This window comes from Hermetia illucens, chromosome 1, assembly GCF_905115235.1.
Source record: "Hermetia illucens chromosome 1, iHerIll2.2.curated.20191125, whole genome shotgun sequence".
Lineage (NCBI taxonomy): Eukaryota > Metazoa > Arthropoda > Insecta > Diptera > Stratiomyidae > Hermetia > Hermetia illucens.
The window spans coordinates 178,915,815-178,935,929 of NC_051849.1; the positions used below are offsets into that span (position 1 = coordinate 178,915,815).

Genomic DNA, 20,115 nt, shown 5'->3' on the forward strand with positions numbered 1-20,115 from the left:
GGGTGGTTCTTCCTATGATGTCGATATGGTCACCATAGGCCAGTAGTTGGGTGAACTTGAAAAGGATGGTGCCTCTCGCATTTACATCGGCAATGCGAATCACTTTCTCCAGGGCCATGTTGAAGAGGTCACATGATAGGGCATCCCTTGTCTTAGACTGTTGTTGATGTTGAATGGACTCGAGAATGAGCTTTTATCTGGCTTCGCACATTGGCCAACGTCAGCCTAGTCAGGCTTATCAATTTCATCGGGATACCGAATTCGCTCATGGCCGTGTACAGTTTTACCTTGACTGTGCTATTATAGACGGCTTTAAATTCGATGAAAAGCTGGTGCAACTGATGTCCATATTCCAACAGTTTTTCCATCGGTTGCCACACAGAGAAAATCTGATCTGTTGCTGATTTGCCTGGAGTGCATCCTCTTTGATATGGGCCAATGCTGTTCTGGACGTATGGGGCTATCCGGCCTAGCAAGATAGCGTAGAATATCTTGTAGATAGTATTCAGCAACGTGATACCTCTATAATTGCTGCACTGCGTGATATCTCCCTTATTATGTATGAGAGAGATAATGCCTCCTTGCCAGTCGTCAAACATTGATTCGCTGTCCCATACTTTGAGCATCAGTTGATCAACTTCTTAGTGTAATTGGTCGCCTCCATATTGAACCAATTCGGTTGTAATTCCATCGGCTCCTGGCGACTTATGTTTTTAAGCCGATGAATTGCACGGACTATTTCTTGTATACTTGGTGGTGGCAGTATTTGTCCGTCGTCTTCAGTTGGCGGGACCTCCAACTCGTCGATTTTCTGATTGTTCAGTAGTTCATCAAAGTACTCATCCCATCTCTCCAATATGTCCATTCTGTCGGAAATCAGATTTCCCTCTTTGTCTCGGCAGGATGAACATCGAGGTGTGTAAGGCTTCATCCTGCTAACTTGTTGGTAGAACTTGCGCGCCTGGTGCAATTGCTCCCTGTACTTTTCGAGTTCACAGATCTGTTGGTTTTCTTAGGCTTCCTTTTTCCGTCTGTGAAGTCGCTTCTCCGCTCGCCAGAGTTTGTGATAAGTCGCGCGTGCCCGCGTCTTTTGAGAATCCAACATTACTCGGTATGCGGCATTCTTCCGTTCCGTTGCTAGCTTATATTTATCGCCAAACCAGCCGTGCCGATCTTTTTTGTGGCTGGGGCCAAGTATCTTTGTGGTTTTCTCAATGATAACGTTTTTCAGGTGGTTGCGAAGATCATTTGTTAATGCGTCATCTCCAGGATCTCTGTTGACTGCGGTTATTGCGGCATCCATTTCGCCCTTATAGATGTTGCGGAGAGCTGTGTTGTGGATGGCTTCAGTGTTAACTCTCACCTGATTGTCAGAGTGGATTCTGGGTGGTGTTGTTATTCGAGCTTGGAGCACCATTCTGAATATATACTGAACGAAAAACCAACCAACCATAGACTAGAGATGCCCCTTAAATATTGGACCATTTAGTGATGCGCATATTACTTTATATGTGTCGAAATATAAAAAGCTTGTCGAGCTGACAATCATATTGTGCTAGCCACGAAATTGACCAACCGTTGGCCGTTGCCGCTGTTAGGCTGTGCCTTTTGTAGCTCCTCTCTAGTACCTAGACAATAGATAGTTCAGCCTGTCTTACCGATATCATAAAAACTGGAATAGCCTTTTGACAGCTTATGCCTAAGAGGCATTTTATTAATCTGTTGCCTCCTTGCTGGGGCTTTCATGATGATGATGGCTATGCTCATACCACTGGCAGAAATCCCGGTGGGTTGTCCTTTTCACCTCATTACGGCAGGGGTGCCAGATAGATTTCGCAAGTGTGGTGCCTTTGGTATGGACTCACACCGCTTTGATTTTAACGACAGGGATTTGATTGTGGTAACAAACTCACTCCGTGTTAGGGTTCATCGGTTTTTGCTCACACGACACGTAAAGTCCTATGGGCCCTCATGTCCCTTTTTAGCTTGACATATGTTTTTTTTCCCTAACATGGAAACTTCCCTATCCGAAAGACACGTCTCCGCTGGTTGGCTCCGGTGGCGGATTTTTCATTATGTTTTGGAGTTTTGCCGACAGCGAAGTGTGCACTTCTGCAATTTCACTTGATTCCCGGACGTCAAGTACTCTACGAACTCAAATTTCATTTCTCATGATTGGTAGAGAATGAATCCAGCAATTCGAGTCCTAGTCTTAACCAAAACAATTGGATGGATTTCCTGCAACACCCTGGTTACACGTTGGGCACTACATCCTACACTGCAAACATTTTTGCATCTCTAGATTTGTATAGAGTAACACTTTGTTTAATGTGATGCTATTCATAGCCCACAATTCCAGCGTTGCTTGGAGTAATGGCGGATAGTTATGAAAACCAAATTATAAATGCAAATTGAAAATTATTTGTTATTGTGGAGGGCTTCTATAAGTTCTCCATCTGAGCAGGGCTCCATACTTTATAGTTGCAGTCAACAATGTATACTTTCACATTATGAGAAATATTTTTGTAAATTCTTGCACAATAGCGCTTGCAATTCCTCACATCCAATTCCAGAGGCAAAGTACGTGGGTTTTATACTTTGTAAAGAATCCCGTTTAACGAAACGTTAACCGCCGAGCATTGCATTAATTCTTTCTGTGGGATTACGCACAGGTTGCTGAGAAAACTTTCATATGGGAGGATATTTTTGATCAAAGAAGTATCATCTGCACAATGGAAATAAGTTTCTCTCATATTTAACCACTTGGGTGACATTCTCAATTTGTGGGTTTTGCTTTTATTTCGGCAAAAGAAAATATTTAAAAATGCATTCGTTCATGATTCATTGCCTACTTTTAAAACTCAATCCAATGCATGCTTGCTTTAGAGAACAAGCCACTATCCGCCAACTTACATATTCACTAACGCAGACTAAAAAACCAGTTAAAATGCCGTTGCATGCACGTATCTTTTGAATTGCTCATTTACAATCGGGCGCCGTTTTCATTTCTGCTGTGAATATCTTAATAAGATATTTCGATAGATATTTTATCGACTTAGCAAGATACTACTCTGCATTTGCACTACAGTAGCCTAGTTTTTCTATATTGTTTGTTTTTCTCCTTTACCTCCACCTTTCGAAAATTGCAAACGAACGGAACGAGCCCCAACTTGATCTACTGCTGCGGACTTGTATTGACCCAGAGAATTTATTAAATTGAAAATAAAAATAGCACACTTGGAAAGCTTTCCCTCGTATAATCAATTATCTATCAAGTTGGCAGATACATTGGCATCACAATGCTAAACAATTGTTCTATTTTAGGAACAATTAATAAATTGTCTGCACTAATTGATTTTCATTAAAGTGCAAAATTCTTGCAATCAATCAGCATCAGAACTTAGGGCATCCACTCCTTTCCTCGGGCGCACTTCTCAAGTTTGAAGTGAATTTGGTGCAACCATTGCTAGAGGCTCTATGTTACCACTTGTCTTATTGCATTGCGACTTTTGCTTCTTACCACTTTCGATGTAAATTTGATGGCATTCATATATGGTTCCCTTAAAGTGAGGTGGAGTGCTCCAAAAATCATTTGATATTGGATCGATAAATTACGGGTGGAGAAAAGAGTCTTTGTAACACATACCTTCTAGTTGACAACAAAAGGAAATGAAAACCGCACCATTGTGTGCTTAGGAAATGGTGTAGCGTCTTTCATACAATGAAAATGTAGAGATGTTTTCATGAAGGTTATAAAATACTCATGCTTAGCATGTTATGCAAGCTGAAGAAGCAAGCACCCAGATTTTCAGTTTGAAAAATTGAATATGACATCAGGTATAAGTGGCTTTTCCTGGAAAAAGTCTACTTTTAGTACAATTACTTTCTATGCACCACTGCTAACCCTCCTGGTGGCACTGATTTTGACAAATTAATTCGTAGTCAGCCATATTCCCAGAATTCTCTTTGTTATGCCAATGAAGTTCCTTCGGGATACCGGTGGCGCAGACGATTCGTTTTTCCTTTTGGCCCCGCACGGAATGTGAAACTTCCCAATCAGGGCATGTAAACAAGGATGTTTCTGAATTCTCTATAGATTTTTTCAAAGACATCTGCAAGCAAATCAATCATTCTCGACATCTGTAAGAGAAACTTATCTGGTTAAGGCTATTTCTTCTTCTTTTGGATACATATCCTGTGTACGGCAGATACATTAACAAAAGTCAAAAGAGTTAAATGAGTTAAAGAGTTAAATGGCCCAAAATAGTTGGGGAATGTGCAACTTCATCTTGGAATTTTGACAGAAATCAATAGTGATGATGTGTAGATGTTGTCACAAAAGGGTCCATTGGTATCACAAAAATTACTCATTCTACATGTATAGCATCAAACGATATTTAAAATTGTATATTACTTCTAGTCTACTAATGACAAATTTTTACAAATTTAGCTGCCATCAGACATTCTGTCTTGTTATCCTTCCTCAGGAACAGAAGGCCCAAATCAGAACCCTGAGGCTCCACCGCGGAGGCCACGAACTCCCTGGTTCCCTCGTTCGCGTCATACCAAAACCTATTTCGTATTAGACAGCTGTCAGTAATATTCTTGCCATGCACAACTTTTGAGTCTCGCTTCTTCTGCACAGAGTTGTCTAAAAATATTCCTCTTGATTTGTTATATATCTTCCTTGAAGTTCTAACCAATTATTTGTAGATACACTTGTTCACCTCCTTGTCAGTTCTACCTACTACTCTCTGAATCGTTCGTTTAGCGTCACCACGACCAAACGATTGACTATTTCATCAGCAGTTGCGCCTGTTGATTACTGCAAGTTCATTCGGTGAAACACCAAATGGGTTTTATTCTTGATTGGAGGAATCACCATCGCTCTAAGTCTCCAGCAGCTTCAATGAAGAAGAAATAAACTGCTTGTTTTCTTCGAGTTGTAAAAATACACTCGAACTAGATAATTGCTTACGTACTAAAATTATATATGCGCATGCGCATGCAGCAGGATCACTACCGAGACCATTGAACATCAACAACGGTCTACGACAAGGGGATGCCCTATCATGCGTCCTCTTCAACCTGGCCCTGGAGAAAGTGATTCGCGATGCTGATGTAAATGCAAGAGGCACCATCCTCTTCAAATCCACCCAGCAAGGGGATGCCCTATCATGCGTCCTCTTCAATCTGGCCCTGGAAGTGATTCGCGATGCCGATGTAAATGCGAGAAGCACCATCCTCTTCAAGTCCATTCAACTAACGGCCTACGCTGACGATATCGACATCATGGGAAAAACGACCCGAGATGTACAGTCTACCTTCATCCAGATCAAGCAGACGGCGCGAGATCTTGGGCTGCACAATAATGAAGGCAAGACGAAGTATATCCACGATGAAATCCGTGCACGGTTGTTGGCAGCCAACAGAGCCTATTTCAGTTTACAAAAACTGTTTCGCTCGAAACGTCTCACCATAGGGTCAAAGCTCTTACTGTACAAGACTATGATCTTGCCAGTCCTTATGTATTCCTCGGAGACTTGGGTTCTTAGCAAAAAAAAACTGCGAACTCTTGGCCACGTTCAAGAGAATTCTCCGAAGAATCTTTGGCCCCCTACATGAGGATGGACGATTGTGGATAAAATCCGGCTCAACAGGTTACGGTGGACGGCCACTTAATCCGTATGGATGAGGATGACCCAGCCCGGGAAGTCAATATCTATGGTAGAAAAAGAAGACGAGGCAGACCCTGCCTGAGATGGAGCGAGGGCGTAGGTCAGAACGCCAGACAGCTTTTGGTGGACCTCGGCGCAAAACCGGGATGTCTGAAGTTATTAGCCTTATTAAGGCAGATCTAGACCGGATACCGGTTGTTGCGCCGTTGATGATGAAGATGCATGCGGAATATGTGGCATAGCTTTAAAGGCCTTCGTCTATAGTGGTAATGCTTATAGCAAAAGGGATGTACTCACTCGCGTTAGCAATAATTTCTTGGCTACCACTTTCCTCGCTTTCTCACGTGTCCAATGTACCGTTCGAAACATCAAATCTTCAGCCTTAATCTTGTGTTGTGCCAACTACATCCTTTATGATATTAACCATACCTTGATCAACCTGCCACCATCATCTACCTTTTCCATTAGCTGAGTAAAATATCTTCTTCCAAGCAAATGTTAGCTACCGTAGCTATTCCGTCCTGCCCGGGGGGTCTAGGCAATTGTAAGCTCACCTCACAGTCCAAGCAAGCTTTATATGTCTCCTTTTACTTTGTAGTATTCTGCCGTATTATTTACGCGTTGGTAATTTATTCTCGCTTACATTTACTTGATTTTCTGAATCCATCAAGGATGTCGGTGTGGGTGTTATTTGTACGTCCCGTCGGACAAGACTTCATTTCTCTCAGATACACCATTCTTCCACTGATCAGAACACTAAAGAGTATCATCTAATGATTATTATCTCTGTATTGTCCACTAATTCGCCAAGTCACTCTTCTTGTCAGCACACTGTTTACGAATCCTCCTCCTCCTATTTTACAGAAGACTTATCCGATGCTCCCAACAACTTCTTTGACCATTCAATCGGCAAACTGAAGAATACCGTTTCTGCCCGCGGTGTATTTTTCACAAATTCTTCATTCTTCTTGTGGGTACATTTTCTGATCTTTGCCTAATGATCTACTTATCAGCTGCTGATAGCTACGCGTCCTTTCTTCTGCCTCTTCCAGAATTCGAATTAAAATTCTCCCTGCTACGTTCTTTTGAATCTCGGCAACAATTTCAACTAGGTTTCTAGTTCGTCCTTCATCCATATTTTTGGCTGGATATTTGTCACGAGTTCAGGCATAGGCTTACGTTCACCTCAGCTTCTCGACTCCGACTATCCTTAGGCTTCATAGGAAGCCCTATCCCCGCAGATTTTGAACTGCCGATTTACCAAACAGTAAAGCTGTACTAACTCATGTGTTTCATCGATGTTGCCATTAGGCCGTCGTTCACATGTCTCATGATTATAAAAAAGTGGCGTGCTGGATTCTAAGACCCGTAGGAAAAGTTTATTTTAACCGACATAAGAAAGCTCAGTACGGGATGCCGTACGAAACATTTGATGGAGACAGAAGGAGATATTGTTGTCCTACTGACGTGCGAATTAGAAATCTGCTTGCAAGACGATACAGAATGGTATCAGCCCTCGTCAGCAGCTGATATTGTGTATACCTAATTTCCCCGTGTATATTGTCAGATTTCTTTGCCGCGTGAACCATAAAACTATTTTGGCAAATTCTGTTGGTCTGAGCTGTTTTTAAAATGAATATAACTTCGCAAGTGACTCTACGTTTTCCTCCTTCAAAATATAAAGATGGATTTCCGCGACGGTTGTGTTTGTTAAGCTCCAACGTCCAGATCTCGTTGTTCCGGATTCGAATCCTGGTTGCTATGGATGCTCGTTGTTCCGGATTCGAATCCTGGTTGCTATGGATGCTGCGCTCGGCTTTGTGCTTGTCTCGCTACTGTAGGCGCAACGTTAAATATGATGATAATGAAACTAAAGCACAGTTCAAAAATGTTTACTGACAATTTTGTCTGCTGGGTGCAGACAAACTCATTAGACACTACCTCACCTCTACCTTGTGGAGCAGAGAGCGGCTGTGTGTACTATTAGCTCCAAATATATGGGTATGGATTATAACGACTGAAAGCCGTCGATTTGAAGCCTTGTCTGGCTGCTTCACGATTTTTGTTTAAGGATTGAGTGGTCCTGAGTCCGCCATCTACTTGACGACCGCACTAATTATGATTCACTGTCCCACATCTTGAGCATCAATTGATGAACCATTTGGTATAGTAGGTCGCCTGTAATTCCATGGGCTCCTGGCAACTTATAATTTTTAAGCCGATGAATTGCACGGTTTGTTTCTTCTATACTTAGTGGTGGCAGTATTTGTTCCTCGCCTTCAGTTGGGGGGACCATTCTGTCGGGAATCAGATTTCCCTCTTTGTCTCGGCGGGATTAGGATCGATGTGTGCAAGGCTTCATCCTGCTGACTCGTTGATAAAATTTCCGCGCCTGGTGCGGTGCTTCCCTGTACTTTTCGAGCTCACAAATCTGTTGGTTCTCCCAGGCTTCCATTTTCCGTTTGTAAAGTCGCTTCTCCGCTCGACGGAGTTCGTGATAAGTCTCCATACATGTCCGCGTTTTTTGATAATGCAACATTACTCGATATGCGGCATTCTTTCATTCGGTTGCTAGCTTACATTCATCGTCGAACCAGCCGTTCCGACTTTTTTTGCGACTGGGGCCAAGTATGTTTGTGGCCAATATCGATGATAACGTTCTTCAGGTGATTGTGAAGATCATTTGTTGATGCTTCATCTCCAGGATCTCTGTTGACTGCGGTTATTGCGACATCCATTTCCCCCTTATAGGCTTCAGTGTTAACTCTCACCTGATTGTCAGAGGGGATTCGGGCAGTGATGTTATTCAAGCTGGGAGCACCGGGCAGTGATGTTATTCAAGCTGGGAGCACCATACCAACGAGATAGTGATCCGAGTCTATATTGGCCACCCTATATGTTTTGACATTCATAAAGAAGGTGGCGGTGTTCTCTCAGGACGTGGCCAATTTGGTTGAAAGTGATTCCGTCTGGAGAGGCCCATGTTTGTTTGTGGACCGCTTTCCGCAAACCAGCCACTTCCGGCAACCATTTCGTGTGAGACTGCTAATTGAATAATCCCCAGTCCGTTATCGTTTCTATTTTTATGTAAGCTATGGGAGCCAACGTATCGCCTGAATACGGGCTCCATCCCTACTTGGCTGTTAACATCTCCAGGTTTGATTTTAATATCCTACCTGGAACAGGCTTCGAGGGTTCGTTTTATTGCCTTGTAGAAGGTATCCTTCACCGACTCTGCAGTCTCTTCTGCAGAGGCGTGAATGTTATTGAGGCTTATATTTTTAAATTTATCTCGCAAGCGCAGAGTGCATAGTCGTTCGCTTATGTTTCAAAGTTTCATTTTTTGGCTGACTAGGAAATCTACTCGGAGCACAGGATTGTAGTCGCTCTTCTCCAGGAAACCGGTCCCTGCCCAACGCATTTCCTGCAACGCTGTTACATCAGCTCATGTTTGGGGCAGGGTATCGGCTAGCTGCTTGGCAGCTCCTTCTCTGTACAGGGAGCGCACATTCCATGAGAAAATGCGTCGGAGAGTTTTCGATAAAGTAAATTCAACGATCTGCGCTTTACAAGTGGTTCCACCGTGGTGGGTTGTCATTTTGAAATTTTGCACCCTCTTTTGGAAGGAATGTAAATAAAGTTGCTTCAAATGCATTCATGCTTGATTCTGTACGTTATAGAGGGTGTCGTTGTTTGCAAAGATAGTTCAACTTCCGTGTTTAGTAGTAATGCTCCATCTCCTGCTCAAACATTGGATAATATTGAGGTTTCTTACTGGAAAAGTTCTTTACTGTTTTCATATTCTACTGGTAATTGTGCTAGATTATGAATCGCTCTCTGCAGGACTTTAGAAAATGTTTTGACTTTGTCGGCCCCAAACCACCTCGATATTTTATTCCCTTTATTACTTGCTCCCTTCCGCCCATTTTCCACTGTATTGTCTTCCTTAATAGCCACCAACATTCCAGGTTTTATGTTGTCGCAACTCTGTCTCCACATTCGCGTTACCATCTTTGCTAAAATTTATCCTTTTTTTCGTTCATTTCCTTAAAATTTTAAGGTAAATTAGTCTTTACTCTTTGGGCTAGACATCCGTTGAGTTTGTTAGTAGTTCCGCGATTAGGAAATGTCCTGAAGTCAAAGTCGTAGAAGTGTCAGTGGTCTTGAATTCAAAATAGCCTTGATTTCGACTATTGAATTTGCGATTTTCTCATATGTGAATTATGCTGATTCAGGGGGTCATCCCACGTGAAGGCCGTTTTTTTGGCTTTTTTGAAATTTTTTTGTGAAGAACTGGATAAAGATACGAGTACGAATTTTTCACCATAGGTTTATGAATATCTTGAGCGTTCATAATAATTTTTCCAGTCCGATCGCATAGTTGATTATTGAACTGCAGAGCAATTTATACACCCCACTCCAAAAAAGGTGTTTTTCTGCTGCCACGCTAGAGGGCGCTCTCCTATAAGATTTCCGTATTGAGTATTGGGGTCGTCAGTGATATAATTTGTGTTGCCTCCTTCTTGATGTTTCCATCAACTCTTCAAGTTCGTAAAGACGGCAAATCAAATTAACAAATTGAAGCTCCTGTCTTCCATTAAAGCAGTTTGTCAATCAATTTAATTTTACAAACTGCCTATTAAAGGCTTAATTCCCCATGTCAATAGATAATAGCAAATCAAAATACGAAAATTCAAGATGTATATTCAAAGCCAAGTAAAATATCTAACTCCATAATTGCAGCCAATTACAATTTATTGATGGTGCCAATATAGGAATTAAACTCGAGACATTTCATACAGCCAAATTGGCTTCTTGATTTAACAAAAAAGTATATAGAAAAATTCAATTTATTCAATTTTCAGTTGTGATCTTTGTGTGACATTATTGGACACGAATAAAAATGCATTTAAATCATTCATTTGAGATTTAAATATTTGGAATGTTTTATTGGAAACTGAACTTTATACTCTAGTGATGTGACGGGCTTTCTGATATGATTGTTTTGGGTTTACCTATAAATTTGATAACGTTTCTTTTTCTTTATAATTGCAGGAGGCTTTGCCATGGTTTTTCTAACTAAAGCGAATTCTGGGAATGCACGATATGCTTTGAAGAGGATGTATGTGAATAATGAACACGATCTCAATGTGGCCAAACGTGAAATTCAAATAGCTGTAAGTTGATTCTAGATTCTAATTCTACTTCCCTTTGAATTTACATCAGTAAATATATTATGATCTATTAATCAAAGCACACGCCATTTCTGAAGCATTACAAGAAATATTTGTGTATTCTGAATTTCGGACCATTTAATTCCTTTAACAGTTTGTAAGACATGATTAAGAATGATAAAAACTTTTTGGATTGCTGGGCGAATATATGGAGTCATACAAAGTTTCCGCGGATTTTTGGATAAATCTTAGAAAAAGAGTGTCCTTTATTAATTTTAATCGAGATATATGACAATGACCATTATTATCTATGAACTGTTGTCATTTTTCGGGTAGCTTGATAATTCCATCGGTGTAGAACATTGGCATTGACATGATGGAAGATAACTCATTTTGTGTTGTCCGATTCTGGTTGCTTTTTCTTGATTGGTTCGTTTAAGCGGTTGAGTTGTGTGTGCGCAGTCGAGGACTGAAGTGATCGTTTCGCCACGTTGTAGCAATTCATAATGGACAATTCTCTTCCATTCTCACCAAACACTTAACATAATCCTGTTTGCCGTCAATCCTAGCTTTGTAGGCGCTTGTAGAGGGTTGTCAGTCTTTTAACATCATCGCTTGCTTCCTTCATTATTCTCGCATTTAATCCTTTTATCATCGCCCATAATGACTCGCTTTAAAAATGGTCCCATTTCGTTGCGTTTCAGAAGCATTTCACTGTCAATCGAATTTCTTTTCGTTAATACATGCGACATCCAAACATCAACCTTCTTTGAGTAGCCTGATTTTTTAGATAATTCCAAACTGTCATGTGGTTAATGTTTAGTACCTCCGCTATCTCTTGACATCTTGCATGTCTGTTCTGCTCAATCATTTGCGTTATTTCATCAACTTTTCCAATGACTAGACAACCAGAGCGTGGTACATTTTTGACATTCAAATTTTGGGAAATTGTGTTATCGAGAGCTCCTTCGATCTCCAAAACGCACAGTACTATTTCCTTCGTTTCTATGGCATCCCGTAATATATCCGTCAGCTGGTATAGTTTAGGTTGACCGATTTGCTCGAAAGCGTGTTTACCATTCTTTGGAGAGATCCTAAGATGATGTTAAGGCCTCTCTAGAGTAGCGCTGGGAAAATGCTGTCTACTCCGGATGATTTCAGTAGCATACCTTTTTCCTTAGTTTCCAGTTCTCTTTGTTTCTCCTTTTGCTCGTTGTTCGGTAGTCAGGCAGAATGTTATCGCCTTTCACCGTGAGGTAGTACTCCGGCAGATAAGTTCTGAGAAGCAGATATACCCTTTCCTCTTCTTTCTCGATAAATGTCCTATCTTTCTTTTTCAGACAGACGGAAGGTTAAAGTTTTATGTATATAGCCGAGATGCTTCTCTGTTTTTTCTATCCATTCACATAATTTCCTGAAGCTGTTCGTTTTGCTTCCTTGATCGCGTTGCTATACGCCTTCAGTTGTCTTTTACACCTCTGCCAGTCGTTGCTGACTGCCTTAGTCGGACAGCTGGCCTCATATGCGTCAATAGACTCAGTTGACGCCTTCCAACACTGTTTCTAGCTCTATTTCGCTCCTGATGTCACCGTTCATCTGTAGATAAACCATGTTGTCCCTTACGTATCTTATGTAGGAATCCCAGTCTATTCTCCTGAGATTCCTTACTATTCTATCAACTTCCGAGTTTTCCTCAATGAAGAGTGTATCCGACACCCTCCAAATCTTGACCAATCCGCTTATCAGAGTTTTCCCTAGAATTATATCTAGTACCTCTAGCCTGGTGCTGGTTATAAATGTTGGAGTGTTCCCTAAGTTATGTATTATATTTCTAACTTATTCTGAAGACGAATTCCAGAAAGTACTCACTTCTTCGATTTATGTCACTGCTTCCCCAGACCTCATAGTTGGCGTTGGCATCGCAACGGGGAAGAAGTGGTACCGCCTTCCTCTCGCAGAACTTCGTGAGTCTAATGACCAATTCCGGCGAAATCCGGGTGTCGTTTACTGAAAAGTATTCTGATGCCACGACGGCCTCTGGAGTTGTTTCCTCGCCTTCCAGTGAGACTTGGACAGCCACAAGGTTTCCAGCTCTGAAAAACATATGTATCTTAAGGGGGTCATCCTGTGTGTCGGATCCGAGGAATTGAATTTGTTTTGGGCATCAATTGTATCTAGATATAGTATAGAATATATGGGCAAAGTGATTTTTTCATATTCGGAGTCGTTCGGAAATAATAGTGCTAAATACGTAATAAGTCACATGCCAGATTTATGTCGATCGCCGTAATAAAGCGCGTATTTATCAGTCCGAATGACGTTCGAAAGATTTTCCTAAAAGGACAAGAATTCAAGTCAAGGCTGTACATGTATTTCTTGCCAAAACCTAAGGTTTATGGACTAGGTATAGCAGATTAGTGGTCAGTTAAGATTTTATGGCTAAAAACCACATCCTACTTTTTAAATGCGTTTTTCTCGAAACCGCATATTGAAAGTCTGCTGCTACCATAGCTCAAAATCTATCCAACGAGACTCTTTGAAATTTTCACGACTTATTCACAACATATTTCTACGGTCCGCAAACTAGGATAATTGCGATTCATTCAGTAATTTTTTTTCATTAAAGAAGCCTCGAAAGAACACCAAAATTCACAAAAAAAAAGTTTAACACCGCACCAAAAATTTAGCTTTTAATATTTTTCAATAATCCTAGTTTGCGGACTGTAGTTAAGTCTGCACGTTAAAATGTTGTTTACTTTTTTTCTTTAAGATGATCGCAGCGCCCTCTAGCGTGGCAGCAGAAAACCACCTTTTTTGGAGATGGGTGTATAGATTGCTCTATATTTCAATAATGAACTATGCTATCGGGCTGGTGAAAAATTCGTATTTGTATCTTCATCCAGTTCTTCACAAAAAAATTCTAAAAAAGCGGAAAAAAACGGCCTTCACACGGAATGACCCCCTTAAGTTTCTTTTCAGAATGATGGTTTGGTTTTTCATAAGAGCAATCCCAAATTACAGGCATACTTCCTCCTTGCAGACCGCGAATCTGGCCTGGTACACTAAGGGTTCTTGAGCGACCATTGTTATAATATTATCCTTGGAAATTGCCTTACTGCAAATGCAGCTTTTGCTTGGTGGAGGTTTACCTGGGTTGTATTAGTGCTGCTCATCGACTTCGTTAGTGCTTGGAGCTCTTCTCCAATGTCAGAGTATTATCCTCTTCTTCCGACAAGGCACTTCTTTGTGTTTCGCCATCCAACTTGGGCCCTAGAAAGTCTAGGTCACGGTCGTTCAGCTTCTCCTCTTCTGTAGGCAGCGGGACCTCTTCGCTATTCGGTCCTGTCCTTTCAGTCTCTATGTCCTCCGCAATTCCTTCGGAGACATTGGTAGGATTTCCACCCGATGTGTCCTCCGAAATATCCTTCCTTTGTTTCTCCCTGTGCACCCGCACAGGTATGCTACCAAATCCGTAATTGATGAGGCAGTTACGAGCTGCCGTCTACCCCTACTGTGAGGAGTTTGCCTTTGCCCTCCTCCTTGCGTCTAAAAACTTTTCATATCCGTGTATGGAGATCCATGATTGGAGTAATGAGGAGGCGTAGGAGCTTTTCCGTCTCAATCGGCTTTGGTAAGATAAATCGTCATCATGTGTGCCCCTGGTGTATCATTCCCAGCACCTATCGAGAGTTGCATTCCCTTCCATTCTATCAGTTTAGGGACTGCAGTCGAAAGCCAGTCCGCCATGTCCTCCGTCGTGCAATCTACTAGTATAAAACCTGATCGAAAGCGAATGACGGTAAATACGAGCCTCTTATTTCATCTCTCACACATTTCCATCACATTTCCTGCCCTTCACGAATAAATATTTGCTCTGGAAATAATTTCAGCTGTATGATGAGTCGAATGTTGCATTCCTGGTTGTCATAAGATGTCCTCTTTCTTGGACTCGGGTTTGTGGGCTGATTTCTGCTGCACCCCGCTTTTTTGGCTCTGATGCTGAAGTCTTAGGTCTGTCCTGAGCATCCTCTGGTGTTAGGCCTTCTTTCAGATAGCGCAGATATTATTTAACATATGTCTGATATTTTGAACTCAGATGTACCCTTGCTTGTCCCTGCCTTTTGAGCGAGAACCTTTGATGATTCCGGTCTTCCCAGTACGCCAATGGTGACCTTGACTCCACTGTTTGATCTCCCTACTTTTCCCTTCTTGGGTGTAGTCACCAGGTTCTCAATGTTGCGGAGATTTACCTCCGCTTTTTTGTGCGGTACGGGGTCACGTTTGTTTATTGTATGTCTTTTTTTGTGTTTTTATTTTTTGTACTTATTTGAAACCCAAGAGTATGCTGGTTAGAAGGTCTACCGTGCCACAGCCCCCCGTAGCACGGTAAGGACAGACTTACTCACTGAGGTGACCAAGTGTCAGTGAGGCCCCGTTCGAATACAGTCAGTTACCCCCGAATACAAACTATCCAAAGCTGTATTCCGCATTAGTCTATTCTTCAATCCATTGCTTGACCTTAAAATATATCTAATTTTTCATAGGTTCGTATGGAGGTTCCGCAAATCTGTAGATGTAAATATTCCCCATTCGCTTTCTATTTACTATAGATCTTTCTTATAACCTGTCATTTGATGACCAGAAAAATATGACCTGGAAAAATATCTAGAATTCCTAATACAGATCTAATTATCATTGTAGAAAGAAGAAATTTCGCCTTCGTTTATATGTTTTGACCTACTGAGTTCAAGATCTGCTTTCCTGTACGATTCCATGTTCGTGATATCTCTACCAAGTAATCTCGTTTCTTAGATTACTGCGAAAGTCAGCATGTTGATTGCACGATGACGAATTTAAATATCTTCGAATAAGTTTCATATCAGTGAATATCAGTGACTTGTGAATTTCGCTTATCAAGGAATCATATTATATGAAAAATCATCTTGCAGATGTATTACAAATGCTTCCTTTAAGCAACTGTTTCTATATATTTGAAGTGCATGTTTTGAGAAACAAAAGAGAGAAAAGGAAGTCATCGGATGAAAATTCGAATTGCCTAAATTCAATCGTATTTAAATGTTCTTGGGGAGGGGTGGGGAAACTCTGAAATTAATGCATTGTACCGGGTCAAACATTTACCTTTTAAGCCGGTCGACTCCATTGAGATTAGGCCTATGATCGAGAAAAAAGGCGCTATAGATCCAGTTGAACTGACCTGCCTACTGAATGGGACAAAGACTAAAGAACAAGAAGAAAATTATGAATTTAACGATCAGTATTCAAAGTTGGCTATTAGATATGTGTCTTTGTCTTTCTGGCATGGCATTCACTATTCCAGTACGAATTTTCAGAACAGCTTATCAGATAGTGGAGGCAAATCTTGAAAAGCGCAGAACATCCCGAATAAATTGATTCTACCAGGACTTTTCTGTTGTATTTTGGAATGCGCAGTATTTGTTTATACCTAGAGCGTACCTACATCGGCACAATAAATTTAAGTTATCTATCTGGTTCCTTTCTTCTCCCTTCTGCCCAAAAGACTTCTGCTTTGGATTTGTATTATATTTTTAGGTTTTATTCTATGCTATTGCGAATTGGTGGACTTCGGCGCAAAACCGGGATGTCTGGAGTTCCTTATTAAGGCAGGCCTAGGCCGGATACCGGTTGTTGCGCCGTTGATGATGATGATGATTCTATGCTAATATGAATTCATGTTTTGTTTCTTATTATCTCATTTATTTCTTTGCAGAGTAATTTGAGTGGACATAAAAACATTATTGGTTACATTGACTCTAGTATTACCCCGACTGGCAACGGAGTTTATGAGATCCTGTTGCTTATGCCCTACTGTAAGAATCATGTATTGGCCATGATGAATGCAAGGTGAGTACATTTGGTCTTCATGAAGTTGGTCTCATTCTAATCCGACAATCATTTCCATTTTCAGACTGTCTGTTGGTTTTACGGAACAAGAAGTTCTAATGATATTCTGTGATATAGCTGAAGCTGTTTCCCGATTGCACTATTGTCAAACGCCTATTATTCATCGTGATCTGAAAGTTGAAAACATTCTACAAAACGATGCTGGAAACTTTGTACTCTGTGATTTTGGTTCGGCCACCGCAAAAGTTTATAATCCTACTGTGCATGGTGTGAATGTAGTTGAGGAGGAGATAAAACGTTATACAACGTTATCATATCGAGCTCCAGAAATGGTTGATTTGTATTGCGGTAAAAGTATCACTACAAAGGCCGATATTTGGGCGTTAGGCTGTTTATTGTATAAGTTATGCTTCTTTACTTTACCATTTGGAGAGAGTACATTGGCTATACAGAGCGGTAACTTTTCCATTCCTGATAATTCAAAGTATTCAAAAGGCATGCATCAATTGATAAAATTCATGTTGGAACCGGATTTGGAGAAGAGGCCTAATATCTATCAAGTTTGTTCGATAGCTTTTAAATTGACTGGGAGGGATAATCCAGTGCAGAATTTACATGTAAGTATTCAATTTGTTTGCTTCTAGGTTTAATCGGTAAGACCAATGTAAACCACTATTGAGATAAAGTCGTAACACTATATTATGTTACTGCTAATAAGGACTTTCAAGACACACATCTCTCTCCCTGCTTGTCAGGATATAGTGGAGCAAGTCGTAATTCAATATCTATCCCAAATCAGACGTCTTCGCAATTTTCTTTGATCTGAGGGTTGAAGTGTACAAGCGGTTGAATTAAATTCAGATAGGTGGCAACGAATGAAAAAACTTTTTTTGTGGAAAATCAAAAGGGGCATTCTTATGAATGTCTTTTAATTATACACAACACTAGTTACGTCGAGACAAAAATTCCCTGTAATAAAGTAAAGGCGGGAAATCCTCACAGTAGACACGATTATTCCACCCACAACCGCAGCAAGCAGGTCAAATTTGGAGCAGAGCCAAATATTTCCTGATTATTTTCTTCGATTGTGAAATTGATCAAGTAAATATGGTATGCTTCAAGGAGTTATAAAGCCAATAAGGGAGCTAGTCTTGAAGTTCTAGACGGCTACGAGATGTAGAAACCATAATCCATTTGTTGATTGAGCATACCACACTACCACTTTTGATGACTTTTAAGGCAGCTGCTCCCTTGCGTATTGATAGAGAATTGTGATAAATGCTAGATATATTTTCGTTTATTTTTTCGGTTCTTATCGTCTGATTTATAGTTGAATCTGCGGGGTCTAACGTCCTGTACTAATTTATGAATCAATCTTCCAGTCAGTCCTCCTTGTAAACGTCTGTATTGTAGTTAGAAAAAAATTGTTACGGCGCCGCAATGCATGGTTCTCGAGAGGTCTCGATGTCATACGTAGGATGCATGCCTGACGATCCACGTGAAATCTACTACTCCTGCTCCTCCTTCGCTTCCTGCTCCCAATTCAATGTTTTCAATAACTGGTCTTAGCATCCTAACTCTCCGGTAAGATCTTCTATGCAATATTACATGATATTCTCCTGATTTTTAAGGTTTTGTTTGTAAAACAAAACCTTATTAAAATCAGTTTACTGTCTGTCTGTCCGTCTGTCCGTCTGTCTGTCTGTCCGTCACACGCATTTTTCTCGGAGACGGTTGTAGCGATTGGCACTAAATTTGGTAGAAAGATGGGAACTGTGAACGCTCACGCATATAATGAGTTACATCCTTTTACGACGAATTTAAGGGGGGATCCCCATACATGGAAAGGGAGGGTGTAAATTTTTTGTTCATCAAATATAGTCTGTGGGGTATCAAATTAGGTCTCGATTAATACTTTTCGAAGCCAGTCTTAGTTTTGACATTTGTTGAAAAGGTGGGGGGTGCGGGGGGTTGAGACGAACCCATTCTCAGAAACTACCGAACCGAAAAATCTGAAAAAAATCAGGGGGCTGTCACTATATGGTGCCTAGGCTCCGAAATACCCTCCATACCGATATCTGTTCAAATAAAGTTAATAATAGTACATTACCATAATTTTTAGTAATTGACAGGAAAACCCCCCTTAAGTTCACCCTAGAATCACAAAATTTTGCAACAATATAGGCTACAGCATAGAGCATGATCCTGCCAAATTTGGTGAAAATCGCACCATTACTAACAAAGTAATACTTGGTCAAAGCTGTCGCTTCTCTGCAAATTCGAGACTATGAATGTCAATATCACTTGAAAGTGGCTATTTTCACATAATATATGCATATTTTACGTGCTACATGCTAATGGGACAAATGCACACCCAAATCTCTTTATAAAAGAAATACACAAAACCTTTCATACCTGAAGCGTTTAGCTTCCGGTTTCCCGACTTGTTATATTATTATATATAAATAAATTTATGTTGCTAAGGCCGAAACTATCATTGAATGGCGGGTAAAGCGATGAGCAAAGGGTCGTAAAAAAAACAAGGGACAATATTTGGCACCGCGCATAATGGAGTATCCCACATGTCGTCCTTTGTTTGTTTTCGACGCTTTGTTCGTCATTTCATAGCATTATTCCTTCCGGATATGTGTGTGTTTTATGTGGGGAGAGCCAAGCCGTGATCCATGGTACTCGACCCCTCCGCCCAACGGAATATCGCGTGAATATGATGCTACCATAGGCGGGGCACTCACTTAGAAAGTATTCCGTGGGTCGCGCTTCCTTATTACAGGATGGACACGTATCATCTTGAAGAATTTCTATTCTGAACATATGCGCAGCTAGTGAATTATGGCCTGTCAGAGTGCCCACAATACTTCTGCAGGTCCTCCCGTTTTTCGATATGATAAACTCACCCGTATGTTTGTTTGGTTTTAACAGGAAAAGTTTGGTGTGTTTAAGAGCATTAAGGTTACCTGTTATTATGGGAAGCTTGTTCCCAGTTTTTAATAGAAGCATTAGCCAATACTGCTGACTCTCCAAACTGCTGGTTCCGGTTCGGGTAGGGTAGAAAAGCATCCGAGATTTCATTCCCCTCTATATTACAACGACCGAGTGCCCACAATAGTTCTACCATATTGAATCTAGAAACAGAGTTCAATCGATTTCTACATTTCTGAACGATTTTTGAAGTGATCAAAGGGGCTGCTCAATGTCCTCAATGCAGCTTGACTAGCGCTACAGATTACAATGCGCTTTCCCTTCAATCGTTCGTCAATCATCCAGGTTGCCGCCCTTGGGATTTCATACACTTTTCTGCTCTGTTTTTGAGCCATTGGTGTAGAAGATGTCAGTATATCCTGATACGCATTCTTCTGAGT

The 20,115-nt window shown here is 40.9% G+C and overlaps 1 protein-coding gene across 2 annotated transcripts in view; it reads left to right on the forward strand.

The window, feature by feature from the left end:
• Window positions 1-20,115, forward strand: part of LOC119656195 (AP2-associated protein kinase 1) — a 96,498-nt gene that overhangs the window by 19,791 nt on the left and 56,592 nt on the right. For both annotated transcript variants that reach the window (XM_038062567.1, XM_038062578.1), the window contains exons 2-4: window positions 10,734-10,855; window positions 16,602-16,735; window positions 16,800-17,352. In XM_038062567.1, coding sequence (XP_037918495.1) covers window positions 10,734-10,855; window positions 16,602-16,735; window positions 16,800-17,352 — 809 coding nt within the window. The remainder of the gene's footprint in view (window positions 1-10,733; window positions 10,856-16,601; window positions 16,736-16,799; window positions 17,353-20,115) is intronic.